The sequence below is a fragment of the Uloborus diversus genome, unplaced genomic scaffold (genome assembly GCF_026930045.1).
Source record: "Uloborus diversus isolate 005 unplaced genomic scaffold, Udiv.v.3.1 scaffold_1166, whole genome shotgun sequence".
NCBI lineage: Eukaryota > Metazoa > Arthropoda > Arachnida > Araneae > Uloboridae > Uloborus > Uloborus diversus.
Genome location: NW_026557839.1, coordinates 17,466 through 36,370, shown reverse-complemented (window position 1 = coordinate 36,370; position 18,905 = coordinate 17,466). Strand labels below are relative to the sequence as shown.

Sequence of the window (18,905 nt, the reverse complement as noted above, 5' to 3'; positions counted from 1 at the left end):
ACATCAGAACAATTAGCCGTTCAACATCGCCAGGTCATGAGGAAACGTCATGTAATAAAGCTAGTAATTGCTGGAGTAAAATATATCGGCAAACAAGGAGTTTCATACAGAGGGCACAGGAACAAAGCAGCACATGCCTTCGAAAATACTGAAGTGAATCATGGAAATTTCGTAGAGCTAATGCTGCTCCTTGGGAAAACCGATCCAGTCTTACGGGACCACATTGACAAAGCTATCGAAGTTAGCAAAGATGCAAACAAGAAATATGTTAAAGGGGGGGGGGGGGGGCAAAGGGCAAAGGACGAGGACGAGGCTCTTCAGTGCATTTTTTAAGCCCTACTACAGTCAACCTCATTATAGCCTACATAGGAGAATGCATTCAAAGAAAAATTTGCAGAGAAATTAAAGAGGCCAAAATATTCAGCATCTTAATGGACATCACTCAGGATGTTACATGTCATGACCAGTGCGCCATTGTGATACGATACGTACATTGTAACATTAAAGAACGAGTTTTGTCTATACAAAGAGTATCTTCGGCAACAGGAAAATCCCTGTACGAATTAATCAAACAAACATTTGAAAAGTTTGAGATAAATGCGCAAAACTGCATTGGAGACAGTTCAGATGGCGCGAGCAACATGCAGGGAGAGTATAATGGTATGGTTTCGCATATGGTTAAACCACGCCCCAACCACGTGCACGTCTGGTGCAGAGCGCATGTGCTTAATTTATTTATCTGTGACATTACATCTTCTGTAACTTCAGTGGTAACACTGTTTGGAACTTTACAAGCGACAGCAAAATTTTTCAAGGATTCTTATATCAGAATCAGAGAGTGGGAAGATGCGATGAAAAACCGAGCGGGATCTTCCAAAAAAACTCGGTTAACTTTGATTAACTCAACCAGATGGACAAGTAAAGAACGCTTGCTAGTGAAAATTTTTGGAACGTACGATGAATGGCTTCAGCATATCGGACAAAGAACAGTTGCTTTAGATGATTCTTCGGTTTCACAACAAACACCTGAAAACGTTTATTTTGAGACAGTCATGGTGCTGCAACATGTTTCAGAATCATCGGATATAAATGCTAGTGCTCGATATGAAGCAAGATCACTTTTAAATTACTTTTTAAAGTATGAAACAATATTAACTGCTTTCATTTTCCTTCGAATTTTTGCAGTTCTTAATAATGCTTCCTCATATATACAAGGGGAAGGCTTCGACTATGCAAAAGTTTGGAGGCTCATAAGTTCTGCAACAGAAAAGTTAAAAAGCTATCAAAGAGATTTTGAGAGCATTAAACAAATTTCGAACGTATTTTGTCTTACAATGAATGAAAAACTGCAAGCTGAAGAAATTGATGAAATAGAAGGAACTTTTTCCACTTTGAAACGAAAAAGTAAAAAGAAAAGGATGCCCGGAGAACTTGTGGATGATGAAGCACCATCATATGATTCTCCAGAAGAAAATTTTAAAGTAAATGTATTTAATGCAGTTATGGACAAAGCTGTAAGTGCAATAACTTCAAGATTTGAAGCCCACGGAAAACTATATGCAGACCTAGCGTGCTTCGATCCCTCTAACTTCAGAGATATCGCACAATGTTTTCCTACTGATGCTCTTGCTAAAATTTGTGAACTTTGCCCTTTCATAGCACAGCCAGCATTAAAACAGCAACTTGAAAACTTTGCAAGTGAATGGAATGTAGTTAATAGCACTTTAAGTGATGATATTAAGGAAATTTATGGTGCAGAAGATAAAGAGAAAGCATCAGAAGAAGTGGATGAAGACATTTTTGAAACTACAATTCCTACGTGTGATCCAAAAAAAAAATTCTTTTTGTAAATCATGTGTAGCTTGTGCGTTTCACACAATTCAAAAACTACAAATGTACTTGTCATGTTATGACGAACTCTTCAAAGCATACAAGTACATTTTAACACTGCCAATGACGCAAGTATGCTGCGAAAGAGCATTTTCGCACTTAAAAATTATAAAAACAAAGCTAAGAAATTCTTTGTCGCAAGAGAACCTAGAAGCTCTTTTGCTGATGCACGTGGAAAGAAAGGCAACTGATGATGTCTCAGAGGAAGAAATAATAGATTTTTTGTGCAGTCGAAGCTCAGAGATGGCTAGACATCTAAGCATATAATTCATTTCTTCTTTTTCTTTTTTTTAAAGTTTCAATTCTATTTTCTCAAAATATATAATTTTTTCTTCTATTTTCATATACTTTTGTAACATAGGTGGAAGTAGATGCAAATAATATTTAATTACAGCTACATTTTGCGAAGGAAAATTGTTACTTCGTTGAATGATTCAATTAGAAAAGAACGAATAAGTTCGTTTGATTATTCTCTTCTTCCTCTTATATAATGTAAAAAAAAATTCTAGTGCATATGAAAAAGATGTATTTTACTAAAATGCAATTTTTGTTTTCTGAATTTACGTTTATTTGGAATTTTTTGTAAAGAAATGCTTAACGTTCTAACCTTCATTTGAACAACTTATTTTCATAAATCATAATTTATAGTATTTATAATATTTAATTTAAGCAGATCTGTTTATCTTTAAGAAAATTTATAAATGTGCTTATGCACCGGAAAGAATTTGATCAACCCCCTTCATGGTTTTCAAAACATTTTATTCAAATGAATAAAAGGAAATGGTAGATGGCAGGGAAAAGAAGAGATATTTGATTATTATAGATTTTGATATTTAACACTCGAATGTTTAATCAAATAATTTAATTTCAATGCTTAGAAAATGTTAGATGTAAATTTGTAAATAATCTAAAAGGGGTCAATTATTTATGTTTTGTGCTCGAATTATAATTTCATTTCACAGTCCCTCATATTTTAAAATTATATTATGTTACTTTGTTATTTTCATTTTCTGGTTTATAAGTTAATGTATTAATTGTTTTTCAAGCCATTTGTACATACTTTTTTATTGTTCACCGTGTACAACTAAGCACTAATTGTGTTACGGCAGGAAGATTGCTGCACTTAACTTACTATGCAATATTTCTAATGATCTTTCAATTTTTAGGAAATGTTAGATCTAAATTTGTAAATAGCTTACTTTCAGACTGAAAGGAGAAAATATTTTTGTTTAGTATTCAACTTATTTGTGTTGCTATTTTGCTATTGTGTTGTATTTTGAGTGCTACAAGTCCTCACTTTTCAGAGTTTTCATTATTGTACTTACAGTATCTGGTTTATAAGTTAATGTATTAATTATATTTAAGCAATTTGTACATAATATTTTATTGTTCACCGTGTACTAATTGTGTCACGGCAGGAAACTTACTATACACTCTGCACGTAACTTACTATGAAATCTTCCTAACGATCTTTCAATGTTTACGAAATGTTAGATCTAAATTTGTAAATAGTTTACTTTCAGAATGAGAGGGAGGGGCCATTTTTTTGTTTAGTATTCAAATTATAAGTCATTTCACAGTCCTCACTTTTCAGAAGTTTCATTATCGTACTTGTGCCCATTGGTTTTTGGCACGAATTCCTCCGCAAGAGGGTGGAGCAATAGGACGTTTTTTGAGTTACGCGTGCTTGCTATTCCTCAGGAAGTAACTGGCGGAATCAAACAAAATTTGGTCCATATGTTGCCATTAACAGGAACAGGTGCTGATTCAATTTTGGTGTCAATAACTCAAACGGGGGGTTGAGCTATAGAACGTTTTTTTGTCGTCAATTGTGACTGCTGTATCTCAAGAAATAATGAACGGAATGAAAGAAAAATTTATCGGCAAGTAGCCCTTAGTGGGTATAAGAACTGATTTTATTTTTGTGTCAACAGCTAAAAAGGGGGGCAGCGCAATCACCCGTTCTTTTTTTCCATTTTGAGTGCCCTATCTCAAGAAGTAATGCTACGTTCTGGTTGAAATTTGGAATATATGTGAATCCATATGTAAACAGACTTTGGTTCAATTTTGACGCCGACCGCTCCAAGAGGTGTTGATTTTTTTTTTTTTTTTTTTTTTTTTTTTTTTTTTGCGAATAAAAATATTTTTATTAATGCAACAATAAGAAAGATAAATCGTAATAGATTGTCGACTGCGTATTTCTCGTGATTTTTAATTGTATGGAAATGATAGGAAATATTATCTCAATGATTTAAAATTTTTTAACTGTTGCCATCTTATGTTTGTCAACAAATAAAATATTTGTAATTAATTCAAGCAAGGCTTTTAAAAAAACTTTCAATTTTCGCTCTTTGCTTTGCTTTTGCAATAATTCAGACATTGGGATAGTCGTCAAGTTTTTGCATGTGTAATTTTGTTTTTGTTGGGAATATTGCTTCCTCGTCAAGCATGGGGAGGGATCAGAAAAAAAAAAAGAAAAATATAGAAGAAAGTTTCGTGATGGCCACAACATACTAGTTAATTTTGGATAACTATGGACTAATTTAGCAGTTTTGCTTCCGTTTTATGACAATAAATGCAACAATACTTTATTCATTTATTTACGAGAGAAAATTTTATTTTATGAATAATTAATTATTATATAACTATGGGGGAAAGGGACTTATGATATCAGTACTTTAAAAATTCGCCACTAAGACTGAAAATGTGTGTAATGAACATCTTTTCTTAATTCCTAAACGTAATGTAAACAATTCCATGTTTTTTCAAGGAATTGTCCTTGGTCTTTTATAGGGATTGCCTGAAAAAGTGATGTACAAAATTTTTGTAGGTGTCGAGTCCCTTTCTGCAAGCCAGGTGTGTAATAAATGTTGTATTTGTACTATTAGTTGGGATGATTAGGTCCTACTCAGAGAACATGGAACCTGAGGTACATCAAACAATATATTTTAATTTTTAGAGTTACGGAAATCCTATTGGTGATTACAGTTCATACGATATATGTGTATATTGGTATTCTAATGATTTTTCTATGGAAACATCTGAAATTAATTCCATTTCAAATGATTTCTGCTCAATTTTTAATACATCAACTCTCTTCAGATCGATGTACTATTTTACTATGGGACGATGGTCCAGCGGTTTTAGAGGTGCCGGTCGAAGTAACAGCAACCCTTCTTCCCGGTTGTCCTTCAGATGACAATCCCAAAGAGGAGCCTTTCGAATTCCTTTTCGACGATTCCTTCAACGGAGGCACAGCTCGGCAACCCCTTTCGACGAAACGCCGTTCAGCCACGACGAACTTCATCTATCAGGAGATAGGGACGAAAATGGTCAACGTTCGAGTCTTCAGGTTCGGTGCACTGTTGGCGGAGGCTAACACCACGTTTCAAGTGGATGGTGAGTTGATAAACCTCTGCCACTTCCTTTGAAACAGCAATCAAAATCAGATTTTAGCAGTATTAATTATATCAATTGTTTCCTTATAACAAGCCAACGATATAATTAAAAATTAAAAAAAAACCCGACTGAGTTGCAACTGTAGAATCAAGAGGGAAAATTGAAAATCTCTTTAAGAGCCTTAAATTATTAAAAATCAATGTCAAGTATTTTATTTGCTATTAGCCGCCTTCGGCGACCAGCTGGTCCGCCTTTTTACGCCATTCGCCTTTTTGCGCCAGAGTTGCCGCCCTCGGCGGCTGCTTAGACAGTTTAGCGACGGTATTAATCAATGTTTTTCTCTTTTTTCTCAATATTATCATTCGCCTTTTTACACCGATGTTGCCGTCTTCGGCCGCTGCTTAAACAAATTTCGTGGCGGTATCAATCAATCTATATCTATGTATATCATTTGTAGTTTGAATAAAATATTTTCTAGATCTATCTCCAGTTCCGTCGTTTGGAATATTTTTAAAGGAGGGGGAGACACAAACGACGTACTCTTCATGCAAATTTTGTCGAAAAATAACAAAAAGCACTTCCACTTTTATGTGAAAGCATTGTTTTTTCAAAGTCATGGTGTGTGTGGGGGGGGGGGGGGTCATTGACACCCCGTTGAAATTCCTCAAATGACGGGCATGCCTCTTTCTTGCTGTCCATCTGCTATATCGAACTCTATATTTGTCTATCAATCTATACGACCTGCGCATATCTACCTATTGACAGTACAATCTTTTTTTATTTATATAAGTATTAATTCGAAAACAAAAACATTTTTTGTCCACTCAACCTCTATCTATCTCTGTATCTACCTAACCGAACCGCCAATTCGTAACAGAAACGAAGATCATGCAAAAAAATCGCGGGCTTTATTTATTTAATCAAAATAGCCCTCAAAAATAAAGGCTCTATGTTCCCCGTAGTGTGCAAAAAGTAGCGCTTGCAAAAAAAAAAAAAGGTGAAGAGAAGGCAAACGATTTCAGTTGGATCACGTGATGAGGTAAGCTCGGAACTCAGCCGGCAAGCGAACAGCTCGCGTTGTGTTCTGCCATTAAAAAATTGTAAAAAAAAAAAGACTATTGCGTATTTTTCAAAACTTTTTTCCTCTGAATGGGGCGGAATGTTTTTACTATTACCAACTAAAATTTTAGAATTGAGGGTTCAATACTTGTCGCAGGATGGGTTTCGAAAAAACTAAACCCAGAAAAAAATGTAAAATAAAGGTTTTTTCAAAAATCTATAAAAAATACAAAAATTGCTCTATCTTCAAAATTTTTTCATTCATCATATTTAAAATTAAATTTCCTACACAATAGTACAAAAAATATCCGACTGGCGCGATTGGTTCGGGATCTGTGAGGTCAAAAGTACTAAAAAGTGCTAAAAATAACATAAAACATTAAATAACTTTTTTTCTAATTAAAATATCAAAAATCGAAGCCCGAGGTGCACATTTTCAGCAAAAACTGCACCTGTGTACCAAATTTCATCTTTCTAGGCCTTACCGTTTTCCCAGGATGCGCGCCACACACACACACACACAAACATCTTGTTTTATTATATGTATAGAAGATAGAAGAAGATTAAAGATAAACTGGCAACAGAGAAAAAATTTAAATCATTGCGTTTTATTTCCATTGCTGCCATCAGTTTTCTTCAAATCGTGTGCTATATTGTATCCAATCTGTCCTTTCCTAATGCTGTTCCTATGAAAACTCGTTTTACATGCAAAATACTGTATAGTTTCCCTTTTGCAAATAGCATCTGCAGTTCTGCTATCTTATACAAATGCATTATGTCTTTCAGAGTATATATCAGGCAAACTGTCATTCAACGGCACCATCCCAGACTCTAACGAACGCCACTTCGCAGCCACGAACCAGTCCGTGCAAATATCGCTGCAATTGCACTTGCCGCAGAGGATCATGTCGTCTGCGGAATTCACCTACTCATGGAACATAGAAGACGTCAGACGATCTACTTCTATGCCCCAGACAGTGCACCGTTTCCAAAATACGGGAAGACAGTGGATCCGAGCAGCGGTGGTGGCACGTCTTCCACCCATAAAGATGGAAGATGTCCCCGCTGATGCAAGCTATTCGTACAAATGGGGTTACTTCGAAGGAGAGATATACATCAAAGGTGAGTAGAAATCATGGAGGTACTGTCCAACCACGGATTGTATGGAATTAGCAAACGTCCAGTTAAGGCAAGACCTGAATGAGGGCGAAAAGTAAAAATTTGATGCGCGGTTTCCGCTCATTAGAATTCTACTCTGCTTAATTTAGAGGCTAACATATATCTGAAAAAGCTAACATCCCTAAAAACTAATAGATACGTCCATTTCCGCCTTTAAACCGGATGCTTACATTTCCATGCAATCCGTGGTCAGACAGTATTATCGATACTAGCTCCATGAGTAGAAATAATTTCTTTTGGGGGGATTTTTCACGTTCTTGTTAGCTGCTGAAATCATTAACTGGCTCTCACCACGATTTCGTTGGACGTTTGCGACTTAGGAGGATGGGGGAAAAAAAAGCGAATTAAAACAAAAAAACTCGCCTTTCGAGGAGCGTTAGAATCTGATCTAGAGTATTTGTATCAAAACTCCCGTAATGTTAAGTTGATCACAACATGTTTCTCAAACTTATAGTTTTGTATAAATTTCGAAATATTTGTTCAGATTCTTTATTCACCCTAAATATAACACGAAAAAAAAGCCCACTTCAAAGTTATGTACCGTAATACATAAAGCAATCAAGAAATAAATTGTCCATGCAGCAGATAGTATGTTTTTTTTATAAACATACTATTAAAAATTGTAACATTAAAAGAAAACGAGCTGATGTGTGCATTACATGGCTTCCTTTTACTCCAATTTAATGTCATTTCCCCATTATTGGCAATTTTAATGTGATTCAATTGCTTACTCTCTAAATATCACTAACAGTGGCCAAACCAAATTTAAAATAAAAAAAAATCGCCAAATTTGACAAATCTTGGTGACCAAAAGACTGGCGATATATCGCCAAGTGTTAGACAAATTATAACACCACTTGAGCTTACATCGAAATTAACGAAGATTTCCCCCAAAAAAGGGGCAAAAGACCCCCTTAGGAACAATCGAATGCAACCAAAAGGGAAGGTACACAGCTAGGCCCCACTAGAAGTCTATGTACCAAATTTCAACTTTCTAGGACATACCGTTTTTGAGTTATGCGAGATACATACGCACATACATACGTACATACGGACGTCACGAGAAAATTCGTTGTAATTGGGGTCTTCAAAATGGATATTTCGGGTGTCTGTAGGCCCCTAGGCATATATCCACGTGTGGTCGGATCGAAAAAAAAAAAAAAAAAAAAACTCAGCATTCATTCGAGGGTGAAAAAAATGGAAATTAAAGCTGATTTTTGAGTGAAAATTTTTTTGCGAATACAATACTTCCTTTTTTTGTAAAAGGAAAAAAAAAATTCAGTTCTAATCATACAAAATGAAGCTGAAAAACATATAAGAAAAAAATAAAGTCCTTTGCTAAAAACCCCAATCAGGGTAAGAAAACTATTCCTGAAATGAATAAGGAAAACTTCTGAATTATGTCAAGCCCTTCTAAAAATCCTCATGATAGGAAAACAATATTAAAAAATTCCCTTTCAAATAAAACCTTGCGTACATTGAAAACCTCTCCAGCGCAAGAATGACGATTCCAAAATAACGTTAAGAGACTCTCTAAAAATCCTACTCAGAATATGATCGAGATTCAATGAAAATTTTAAAAGGTGCCTTTACCGATCGTCTCTCTGTCCGTCTGTTGCAGAAAATATATATTAAGTTGCGAGACGTTTAGAATCAAAAGGAGAAATTAAAAATCCTATGTTTACCGAAAAGCATCATAGTGTGTGCTAAAAACCAAGGCTGTGGAGTCGGAGTCGGGATGATTTTGGAGCAAAGGAGTCGGAGTCGTTAGAAAACCTTCCAACTCCGATTCCGGGCTTTTTTTCTTTAGTTTTCTCTGACTCCCCTAACGTATTTTTAAAAACTGACAACCAATTTGTTCGATTACAGGTATAAATGCCTACTAATAAGAAAGTAACTGCCACTGGTGGGTTCTGGGTAAACTGCAGTAAAATATAATTGTATTTCCAACAAAGAGTTGTTTATTTCATATTTTTTATTTAAAAAAAATTATAACTGGAACCTTGGAGAAGAAATACCGCAATATGCAAAATAAGCACAAAACGTGGATTTTTGATTAATTTCATGAAACTTTGCGGCTTTATGCGCGAGCTAAAAACTGTAAAGGAATGTAAATATTTTCAAAGATATATGGAGAAAGTATTAAAAGGAAGCATGTGAACGGTACCAGAACAAAAATTTCCAGCTTTTGGATTTTTATAAAACATAGTTGAAAATTGACATTTTTTAACCTTTTTTTAAAACTTTTCTGCCAATGCGCGATCTCAAGAGAAACATTTTAATTTTTTTAATTATTTTTCCCATGTTTAGGATGGCAATACACAACTTTTTTTTTTGCTATTAGAAGTTGCTTTTTTCCTTTTTTCGGCCCACCCTATTGTACACGTGAAGAAATTGCGTAATTTAAAGCATTTATGATTAGAATTCGGATTCTACACAAATTTGTAGTGTCCTAAACAGTTTTGCAAAATTATTGCTTAATTTAAATGTCAAAGTTTGAGAAAATAATGAAAGAATTCGCGTTATCCGAAAATGCAACGTGATGGAATTGCCATCTCAGTGTAGTTTTGCTGGATGCTTCCATTTAGAGAATGTTGTTTTCTTTACAGTGACACTCTGCCGGCTGAAAAGCGATTTTTACAGAATTCATCAATAAGGAAGTTGCACGCGTGAAGAAATTACGCAATTTAATACATTTATGAAAAATTAGGATTCATTACAAAGTGGTAACATCCCAAACAGCTTTTTAATAATTATTATTTAATTCTAAACTACGAGAAAATGATAAAGAAGTTAGCGTTATCAGAAAACGCAACCTGATGGAATTGCTATCACAATGTAGTTTTGCTCCATGTTTACATTTGCACTATGTTGTTTTCCTTACATTGACACTTTGCTTGCTGAGAAACAAGTTTTACAGAATTCATCAATCGTTGTTGCATAAGAAAGTGAAGAAATTTTTGCCTTGTACTTTATTGTAAACCTAAGATGCCATACAATGTTAGAAATTCGGTTTGATAATCAAATTTTGCAATAGTTGCGATTTTTTAAATGAGATTACTTAAAAATTCCATTTTATAAAAAAATGAAAAGGATTAATTTGCTCCTCTTTTAATGCTGAATCAAATGGTGTTGATTAAATGGTGTTGATCAAATTGCTTTCCATTTTTGAAAGCTGTAACTTGATAGAAAAAAAGCTTTCTTGCTAAATTTAAAGGAGGAAAAAAATAACCGCATGAGAGCGGGCGGCGGGCCCCTGAGGGGGCGCCCCCTCAGGGGATACCCATCTGGTGAGTGACACCTCATGCTAATTTCAGAGTTTATAAAAGATAAATACTTTAATTCTGAAAAATTTCCCCAATAAATCTTAAACTACATTTTATCTATAAAATTTCAACGAAAAATAGGACACTATATTGCGGGAAGAGAGCGAGTACATGGACGTCTGGAGCAAATTTTACACAAAATGCGGCAGTATACAGCTTTGTACGAATAGTTTTTACTATACATATATTTCTTCTTTGCTCAATTTTTGTATTAAATATTATTGGCTGCTTTATAATTAACTTTAATATTAAGATTTTAAGATTAACTGCAGTTATGAGTGCTGTAACCAAGAAATGATGTACAGTAGTACCTCCTTTAAGGGACACCTCTATCTAAGGGACACTTTTTCTGGCCCCAGTCCTTTTGAATAGGGACATCCATGCATTTGCCTCTCATTAAAGGACACTTTATTTAAAGGACAATCACAGTGAAAAATTACAAAAAAAAAAAAAAAAAATTAGAAATATCGAATTTATAGGAATTAAAGGTTCACTTTTTGTTCAAAATTTAAGTGGTTCAAGCTTGTCTTGACATTAACATGCAAATAAACAAATATTTATTCTAAAGTTCTTGCTGAGACCTACATTCATGTTTTTCGCTCTGCTCCATTTCTTTATTCAGTATTCTACTCAGTACTACTACTACTCAGTACTATGCTCAGCTTGCTCAGCCCTGACAGCTGCCCATGACAAGCTTTGCATAGAGCACTTGAAATGTGATCACACTGTTTTTTGCATTGCAAATTGCATTACATCAAACAAATCCATGTAACACATTAATTCAAAATGAAATTTATGAATATAAATTACAAAACTTTTGATACTAAAAATATGTAGATAAAAAATTAATATTCTTTTCTTCAGTTTGAATAATTCTGAATTTTTTTTAGTACTCTATATGAAACTTTTTCAATACTTAATCTTGCATGTTATTAGTTTATGTTTATTATGAAATTATACTGAGTTAAGTTTAGAGCATGCATCAGTTTATCTACCTCCGAAAAAGGGACACCTCTATTTAAGGGACAAGTTTGCTGGTCTCCTTAATGTCCCTTATTAAACGGTTCTACTGTATTTATTTTGTTTCATACTTTTTAATCAGAACTAAGCTTATAGAAATAGTCTTTAGATATGAAAAACATGAGATACATTTTATCGGATCTTTTGGATTCTTGCTTACGCGCCAAAACGTTTTTGAATTTGCTGAGCACTCTTAGAAGTTTCCACCCGAGCTACGGACCCCGACTTGCTCAAGGGATACATTCCTCTAACTATTTTATAACTAAGATCGAAGTAAAAAATATATTACTATTATTATTTGAAATTGATTACTTGAAAATGTTATGCAACAAAACCGTTTGCTGACAGTTGCTATTAGTTAAAGTTATAAAACAAGCTAATTAAGGAAAGGCTACAGAAAGTTCGATAAATAATCAAGGCAACTGGTTGCCAATGGCAGTCATTTTCATATTAGTAGCCCTTTATACATGTAATCGAACCAATTGGTAGGCAGTTTTTTTTTTAATGGAAATGGAGTTAATGAAAATTAAAGAAAGAAAGAAACCCGGAGTCAGAGTCGGCATGTTTTCTAACGACTCCGACTCCTTCACCCCAAAATTGGTCCAACTCCGACTCTTCGACTCCAACTCCACAGCCCTGGTTATTACAGATGAACGTTGCACACGTGAAGAAATTGCGTAATTTAAAGCGTTTTATGATTAATTGAGATTCTATAAAAATTTGTATCATCCCAAGCAGTTTTTAATAATTGTGATTTAATTTCAATTCTAAAGTAAGAGAAAATGATAAAAGAATGAGCGTTATCCGAGCGAAAATGCAGCGGGATGGCATTCCCATCAGTGTATCACAGGGTAGTTACGCAATTTCTTCACGTGCGCAACGTTCTTTTGTAATAACCAGTGTAGTAAATGCTCCATATTTACATTTGCACTAGGTTGTTTTCCTTACATTGACACTTTGCTCGCTGAGAAACATTTTTTTAAAGAATTCATCAATCGTTATTGCATAAGAAAGTTGCACACATGAAGAAATCACGTAATTTAAAGCGTTCGTGAATTTTTAATTGGGATTCTTTACAAATTAGCAATATTTTCAACAGTTTTTAATAGTTAATAAAATAAGAGACAATTTTGAAAAAAAATCCTGTTATACAAAAATGCAACGTGATGGATTTGCCATCACAGTGTAATTTTACTCGATGTTTACATTTGCACGATATTGTTTTCTTTGCATTAACACTTAAGCGGCTGAAAAACGATTTTTACAGAAGTCATTAATCTTGATTGCAATAAGTTGCACAATATGCATGTGAAGAAATCGCGTAATTTCATGTGTTGATCATAAATTATGATAATCTGACCATGGTAGTTCCTTGTCTAACTTAAATTATAGAACCAAATGATTGTTTCTTTTTTCTGTGTAACTAAACGGGAATTACTTTTTGAATTTCCTGACATAGCTGTTGATATAATTTCCCTTTTTTAATAAAAGCTTTTTTTTTTTTTTTTTTTTTTGTTTCCTTAGATCCTTTTGATTACATTAACATCACAGGAAATACTTACTTGCAGCGTGGCCAACTGTTAAATCTGGACATAGAATGCAACGGCACGTTAGTATCACTTGATTCTCGATCCATAATCCTTGGTTTGTGTTTTGTTTGTTTCGATTCCAATAATCAGATAGTTTTTCCTGCTTTAAACCCATCCACGAAACATTATATCTGTAAATCCTTGTTAAGTACGTGTAAGAAATGAATTCCGCGTTCCAAGATATGAATGTCTGTCACTATAGGCATGAGCCAAGTGAGATATAGTGAGATATTTTTGAAGTGGATATAACTCCACTGAGCTTCATAAATGCAGATTCCACTATAGAACTGGATCCCAGGTGTACTGATGAAGCTAACTTTCTCATTATTTTATTTTAAAATTAATATCTGTTTCTATATTTCATTGTATATTCACTTTATTTAAATAAATAGGGTTTATGAAACTATCTTTCAAATGATGTGCCATTTGATGTTACGTTATAAAAGAATGAAATTGAGGAATGTCGACTTTCACTGCTGATTCTCTTATCGGCTATTGTTCAAACTTTCGCAGTGCCATATATATTATTCTAAGTTGGATTCGTCTCTAGCATTCAGAGACATTTACTTTAAAAACAGGTTGATCTCAGTTTAAATTCTGAAAATTAGTTTCATTATTATTATTATTATTATTATTATTTAAGATTGATTACTTGAAGTTTTGCATTAAACTGCATGGTTGTAAACTGCAATAAACTAAAGTACATTAATAGACTTGCTATTATAATAATGTTGTATTTAAAAGTAAACAGATTCCTCAGATTGTAAGTAAATCACAATAAAAATGACAGAAAGTTAAAAACTTGAGATCTTTACTCCAGATGGTTAAGGTCAATAGAATGTAGGGAAAAGGAATACTTATAAAAATATTTTATCCTACATCCGTCCTTTAAGTTCATATCCTAGGTAGGCTTTCATTGAAAAGTTTTTCTTATTCATACTTAATAGCAGCAACTACCAGGGCTACTATAGTACCATCTCATGCCCTCACACAGATGCACAGTTCTCCTTCCATTTGGGCCGGTTATTTCCAAATTTTTAATTTCAGCACTTACATCTCTTTGCTTCTCTCAGCCATGCATAAAATATTTCGTCGAAAACCAGAAAAAAGTTTTTCCGTGGCATGTTGTAAAAAAGATGAAGCGAAAACGGGAAGGTTTTGAACGGGCCCCAAATAGATTAAGCATTAAATGTGTTATTTTAATCAAACTCCACATAAAAAACTAATTATAAAATGGACTTCCCCTTCTCCTTGCTAATTGTTAGACAATTTTTTTTTCATGCCAGAAATACGATTTGCTCCGTCTACCATTTTCACTCTGAGTTGAAGCAAGATTTTGATGAAAGTAGAAATTCATAATTGCAATAATTTTAGTCAAAACCAGAAAAATAGTGCATCCACTTAAAGTACCATGGATTATTAACTTCAATATTGGTAAAACGTTGAATCTTGATTTTTAACAGTGTAACACTAAAAGCTTACACGTTTATTTAATGCCATACATTTAGAATTTTATCCTGCTTACCCTCAGCGGACCTGTTGATTACTGCTGGAAAGTGCTGCCACCGGGAAAGAACCAGAGTCTCAGCTGCACAGACCCAGTGACCATTCCAGAATGCCGCTTCCCTATCCTGTACTACTTCCGGGATACAGGAGAATTCCTGCTCGCTGTGCATGTAGACAACGTCGTGTCTCACTTGCAGAAGCACATCAGAATTCAAATTTATGATGGTGAGTATTTCCTCCTGTCCAGTGTCAGCTAATTTTTTACCGATTGATTACTCGATTTAATTAGGTTGACAAGTATTAAATTCAGGTTAATTTCAATCCAACTAAATTTGATTCCAGACAGCGATTCAAAATGAGTTAGTTTCATCTAAGTTGGATCATCTTGGTAGATCACCAAAAAGATTAAATTTATTCCATATTTAATTTAAGTCAAGACTAAATTAATCAGATTGAATTTGATCATGTTCACTGCTCTAATAGTGACGTTTTAAATTGTAATATAAAGAAACAATTTTTTAACTAAAGTTTTCAATTAAATTTTGAACTACTGAAGACTGAGCGTAACTCAACTTTCGCTATATCTTGCTCTGCTGTGAATAGTGATGTTCCGGATATCCATATCCGTATCCGCGGATATCCGAGGGAAAATAAAGATCTGTATCCGTATCCGTATCCGTTACTTTTTTGACGGATCTTAAACGGATCTTTTCTATTCTAAAAATTCTTAAATATTTCAATAAAAGACTTAAATTCCGTTTAAATTAAGTTTTATTCCCTATATAAATTATAAGGTATCGTTTCAGAAGCCAATTAGTACCCCCGTCGTGAAAAGGAAGGGATAATAAGTTTTAAAAGTGTGTATCTGTGTGTCAATTTGTGGCATCGTAGCTCTTAAACAGGTGAACCGATTTGGATAATTCTTTTTTCGTTCCAAAACTGACTTTATCGAAAGTGTTCTTAGCTTGACCTCGATTTTGTAGAACTTTAATTACCGGAGATATTAATTAAAAACCGACTTAACGTTTTTCACAATTAGGGTAGTAAAACTTACTTGTACGTTAAAAATATTGGCCCTAATGGAAAGAACGAAGTTTTCTGCGTTTGATATTAGTTTGGAACTTCCAAGTTCCAAACCTACAATAATCTTTTAAGTAAATTTTAAATGCAATTCTAATCCTTTGTACGCGCGATTGGTAGCGATTGCATAGTCGGAAGATAAGGAGAAAAAGCTCAATGATTTAAAATTTCTATCTACTGTCAGTTCATATTTGTTAACTATGTGTATGTTCTGACCCGCGAAATTCATCTTCATATGAGGTTCTTTTTTATAATGTTTAATTTAATATTAGTTTTTGTTATTGATTTGGGGTTTCTGTTATTCTTCATTTTGGTTTTTCTCGGCATCCTTCAAAAAATGTGAGATTAAATACTCTATTTACTGTTTGTAAAGGTGTTCCTGGCTCTGTTATATCGTCGGTCGGAGTAAGTTGAGTGGAATGGGTCAGCACTGCATTTATGCTGAAATAAAATGCGAAAAATTATTTCTAGCCACTCTTGCTCTTGTATCCTACATCTACCGAGCAAGCTAGAAATAATTTTTCACATTCTTTTTAAGCATTAATGCAGCGCCGATCCATTCCTTCCAGCTCTCCCTCAATTTTTACGGAGATTTCTTTAAAGAGTAAATCATAGTCTCTTGACTATATTTTCGCCGTAGATGACATTTTTTGAAGAAACAGTGCCATTATTCTGACGGAATACTTTTCGTAACAAATTTTACACTTGGACAGTTGAATTGGGAGGGGGGGGGGATTGAGATCCGTATCCGTATCCGCGGATCTTGACACTAATGATCCGTATCCGTATCCGCGGATCTACTTTTTTAACGATCCGGCACATCACTAGCTGTGAATAAAATACTAGTGAAATTAAAAACAAAACTACACTTAAAAATTTGAGAGGAGCTTTTCCCCCAGAGTTGGTCGTGTATTTACTGTGCATTCTTATTTAGACTATCAAAAATATCGCTGCACTATAAAAATTGCTGTTTTAAGAAAAACGCCTTTGATCATGTTAAAACCACTGTCTTGTTTCCTGATTTTAATAACAACAGAATTGTAGCTCAGAATGGTGCAATGAGTTTTGATTATATATTAATGGTACTTTTGGATTAGAATTCTGCTGAAGAAAATAAATCATTAAAACTATATTTTTCAGTTCTCACTACCTTTTCACTACCTTGTTGGTCAGTTTAGATCTAATTATCTCAGGAAAGATATTTCTGTATTGGAAAGGGTTCAAAGAAGGGTTACTAGACTAGTAAGGGAACTTTCAGATTTAGACTATGATAACAGCCTTAATATGTATAGCCTGGAGCAATTTAGAGTCAGAGGAGACATGATTCAGTGTAAATTTATCAAAATGAAAGGTGTTGACAGGGTGAATTTTTGCACGGAAAACAGGACGGGGGTCATTGTTTTAAGTCATTCAAACCTCAGACCAACCTGGAAATTAGGAAAAATTACTTCTTTAGTAGGGTTATGGGTACTTGGAACAGCTTACCGGAAGAGGCGGTAATGAGCAAGGGAGTAGATAGCTTTAAGAGGGCCTTTGATCTTCATTGGTATTAATAAACTGAATAGGACCAGTCTAGCGGGGCCCAGAGCCGGTTGCCACATTTGTAGTGCCACCACCTTGAATGTAAATGCATGCGAATTTTCTTTCTAGTTTCCCTTCGACCCCAATTATCTACTGTCATCGTTCCAGTGGTGTGCACAGTCTTGGTGCTTTTCATCATCGCTACCGCCGTGATGGTCCATCTAAGAAGACAACCACCAGATATCGAAACGGCAGATTTCGATTTCTTCCGCACAGAACGGGGAAATGTGATTCTGGAGACATCTCTCGAGCACATGCTGCGGATGATTTTCAGGCTGTGTTACGGACCTCCACCTCATGCGCAGAGAGTCCATTACGGATCTACTCTCAGAAGCAATTCAGACAGCCAGTAGGAATTTCGTCAACTTGAGCTAATCTAAGATATGAGGTCAAGCAGCGATAAAGAAATCAGACACATTAGTGTCCCGACTCTGAAGCGGCCTAATCTTAATAGCAAGATATTAATATTCTATAGGTCCTGTTACAGTAAACTCCTGTTTGTTTGTCTTGTCTACTCTAGGCAATCCAGCTCCTGGTTTTGGACTGGGTCATTTTCGGAAGAAAGGGGATTAAAAAGCAAAACATTCGGGTAAAATAGGGGTTTCTTGAACATTTTCCTTTTTTGGAGTGTGTGAAATGCAGCTGTAGATTGATTTTGGTAGTTTAAGGGGGGGGGGGGTCATGCCCCCTTAGGGATCTACGCCTGGGTTTAAGGAAATGAAGAGTGTTGAACGCTTCTGTGTGCGGTGCCTTGTCGGAAGTTTCTGGGCATGTCGGCCTTCTATTCAAGTTTTGAATATAGTAACCAACAGAAGATTTTTTGACATGAAATATGTATTTCCATTAATACAAAATCCGAGCAGAATGAGCGATTTGAACGTTATCAACAGTTTAATAAGTTCTAATTTTTTCACAAGTTAGGGTTACTTTTAACGTTTATATTTCACCATTGAGTGTACTGTATACATTAAAAATGTATGACATTTTAAAAGTGTTTTTAATGTGCAATAGACTTACAATTAACTGACTCAATTGCGACCGGGGTAATTCAGTTAAAGTAGAGAGTGAAAAAGAAAATGGTTGATGAAAAGGCGCTATTTAAATCTGTATTTAAAAAATGCATTTAGTTGCATTAAGCAAATAAAAATAATTGTAATAGGCATTTATTAAGTGACTAAATTCAAATAAAAAGCTTTTTCAATATCATTTAGAAGAATGCTTGAAAAATTGTCATTTTTTCGTACAAATTTTTTTTTAAATTTTCTGAAAAACGGAC

The 18,905-nt window shown here is 34.5% G+C and overlaps 1 protein-coding gene across 1 annotated transcript; it reads left to right on the top strand.

Annotated features, from left to right (window-relative positions):
- Nucleotides 1-4,995: 4,995 nt before the first annotated feature.
- LOC129232340 (uncharacterized) lies at nucleotides 4,996-18,557 on the top strand. The gene is made up of 5 exons (XM_054866492.1): nucleotides 4,996-5,289; nucleotides 7,135-7,470; nucleotides 13,398-13,482; nucleotides 14,994-15,193; nucleotides 17,699-18,557. The coding sequence occupies exons 1-5, from the start codon at nucleotides 5,220-5,222 to the stop codon at nucleotides 17,980-17,982; spliced, it is 975 nt and encodes a 324-aa protein (XP_054722467.1). The 5' UTR covers nucleotides 4,996-5,219; the 3' UTR covers nucleotides 17,983-18,557.
- The last annotated feature ends 348 nt before the right edge of the window (nucleotides 18,558-18,905 follow it).

Excerpts from the sequence above, each read along its gene's own strand:
- LOC129232340 (XM_054866492.1), top strand. The coding sequence starts at position 5,220 with ATGGTCAACGTTCGAGTCTTCAGGTTCGGTGCACTGTTGGCGGAGGCT. Across the intron at positions 7,471-13,397 it reads AGGAGAGATATACATCAAAG|ATCCTTTTGATTACATTAAC; the intron begins GTGAGTAGAAAT and ends TTGTTTCCTTAG. Across the intron at positions 13,483-14,993 it reads GACATAGAATGCAACGGCAC|CGGACCTGTTGATTACTGCT; the intron begins GTTAGTATCACT and ends GCTTACCCTCAG.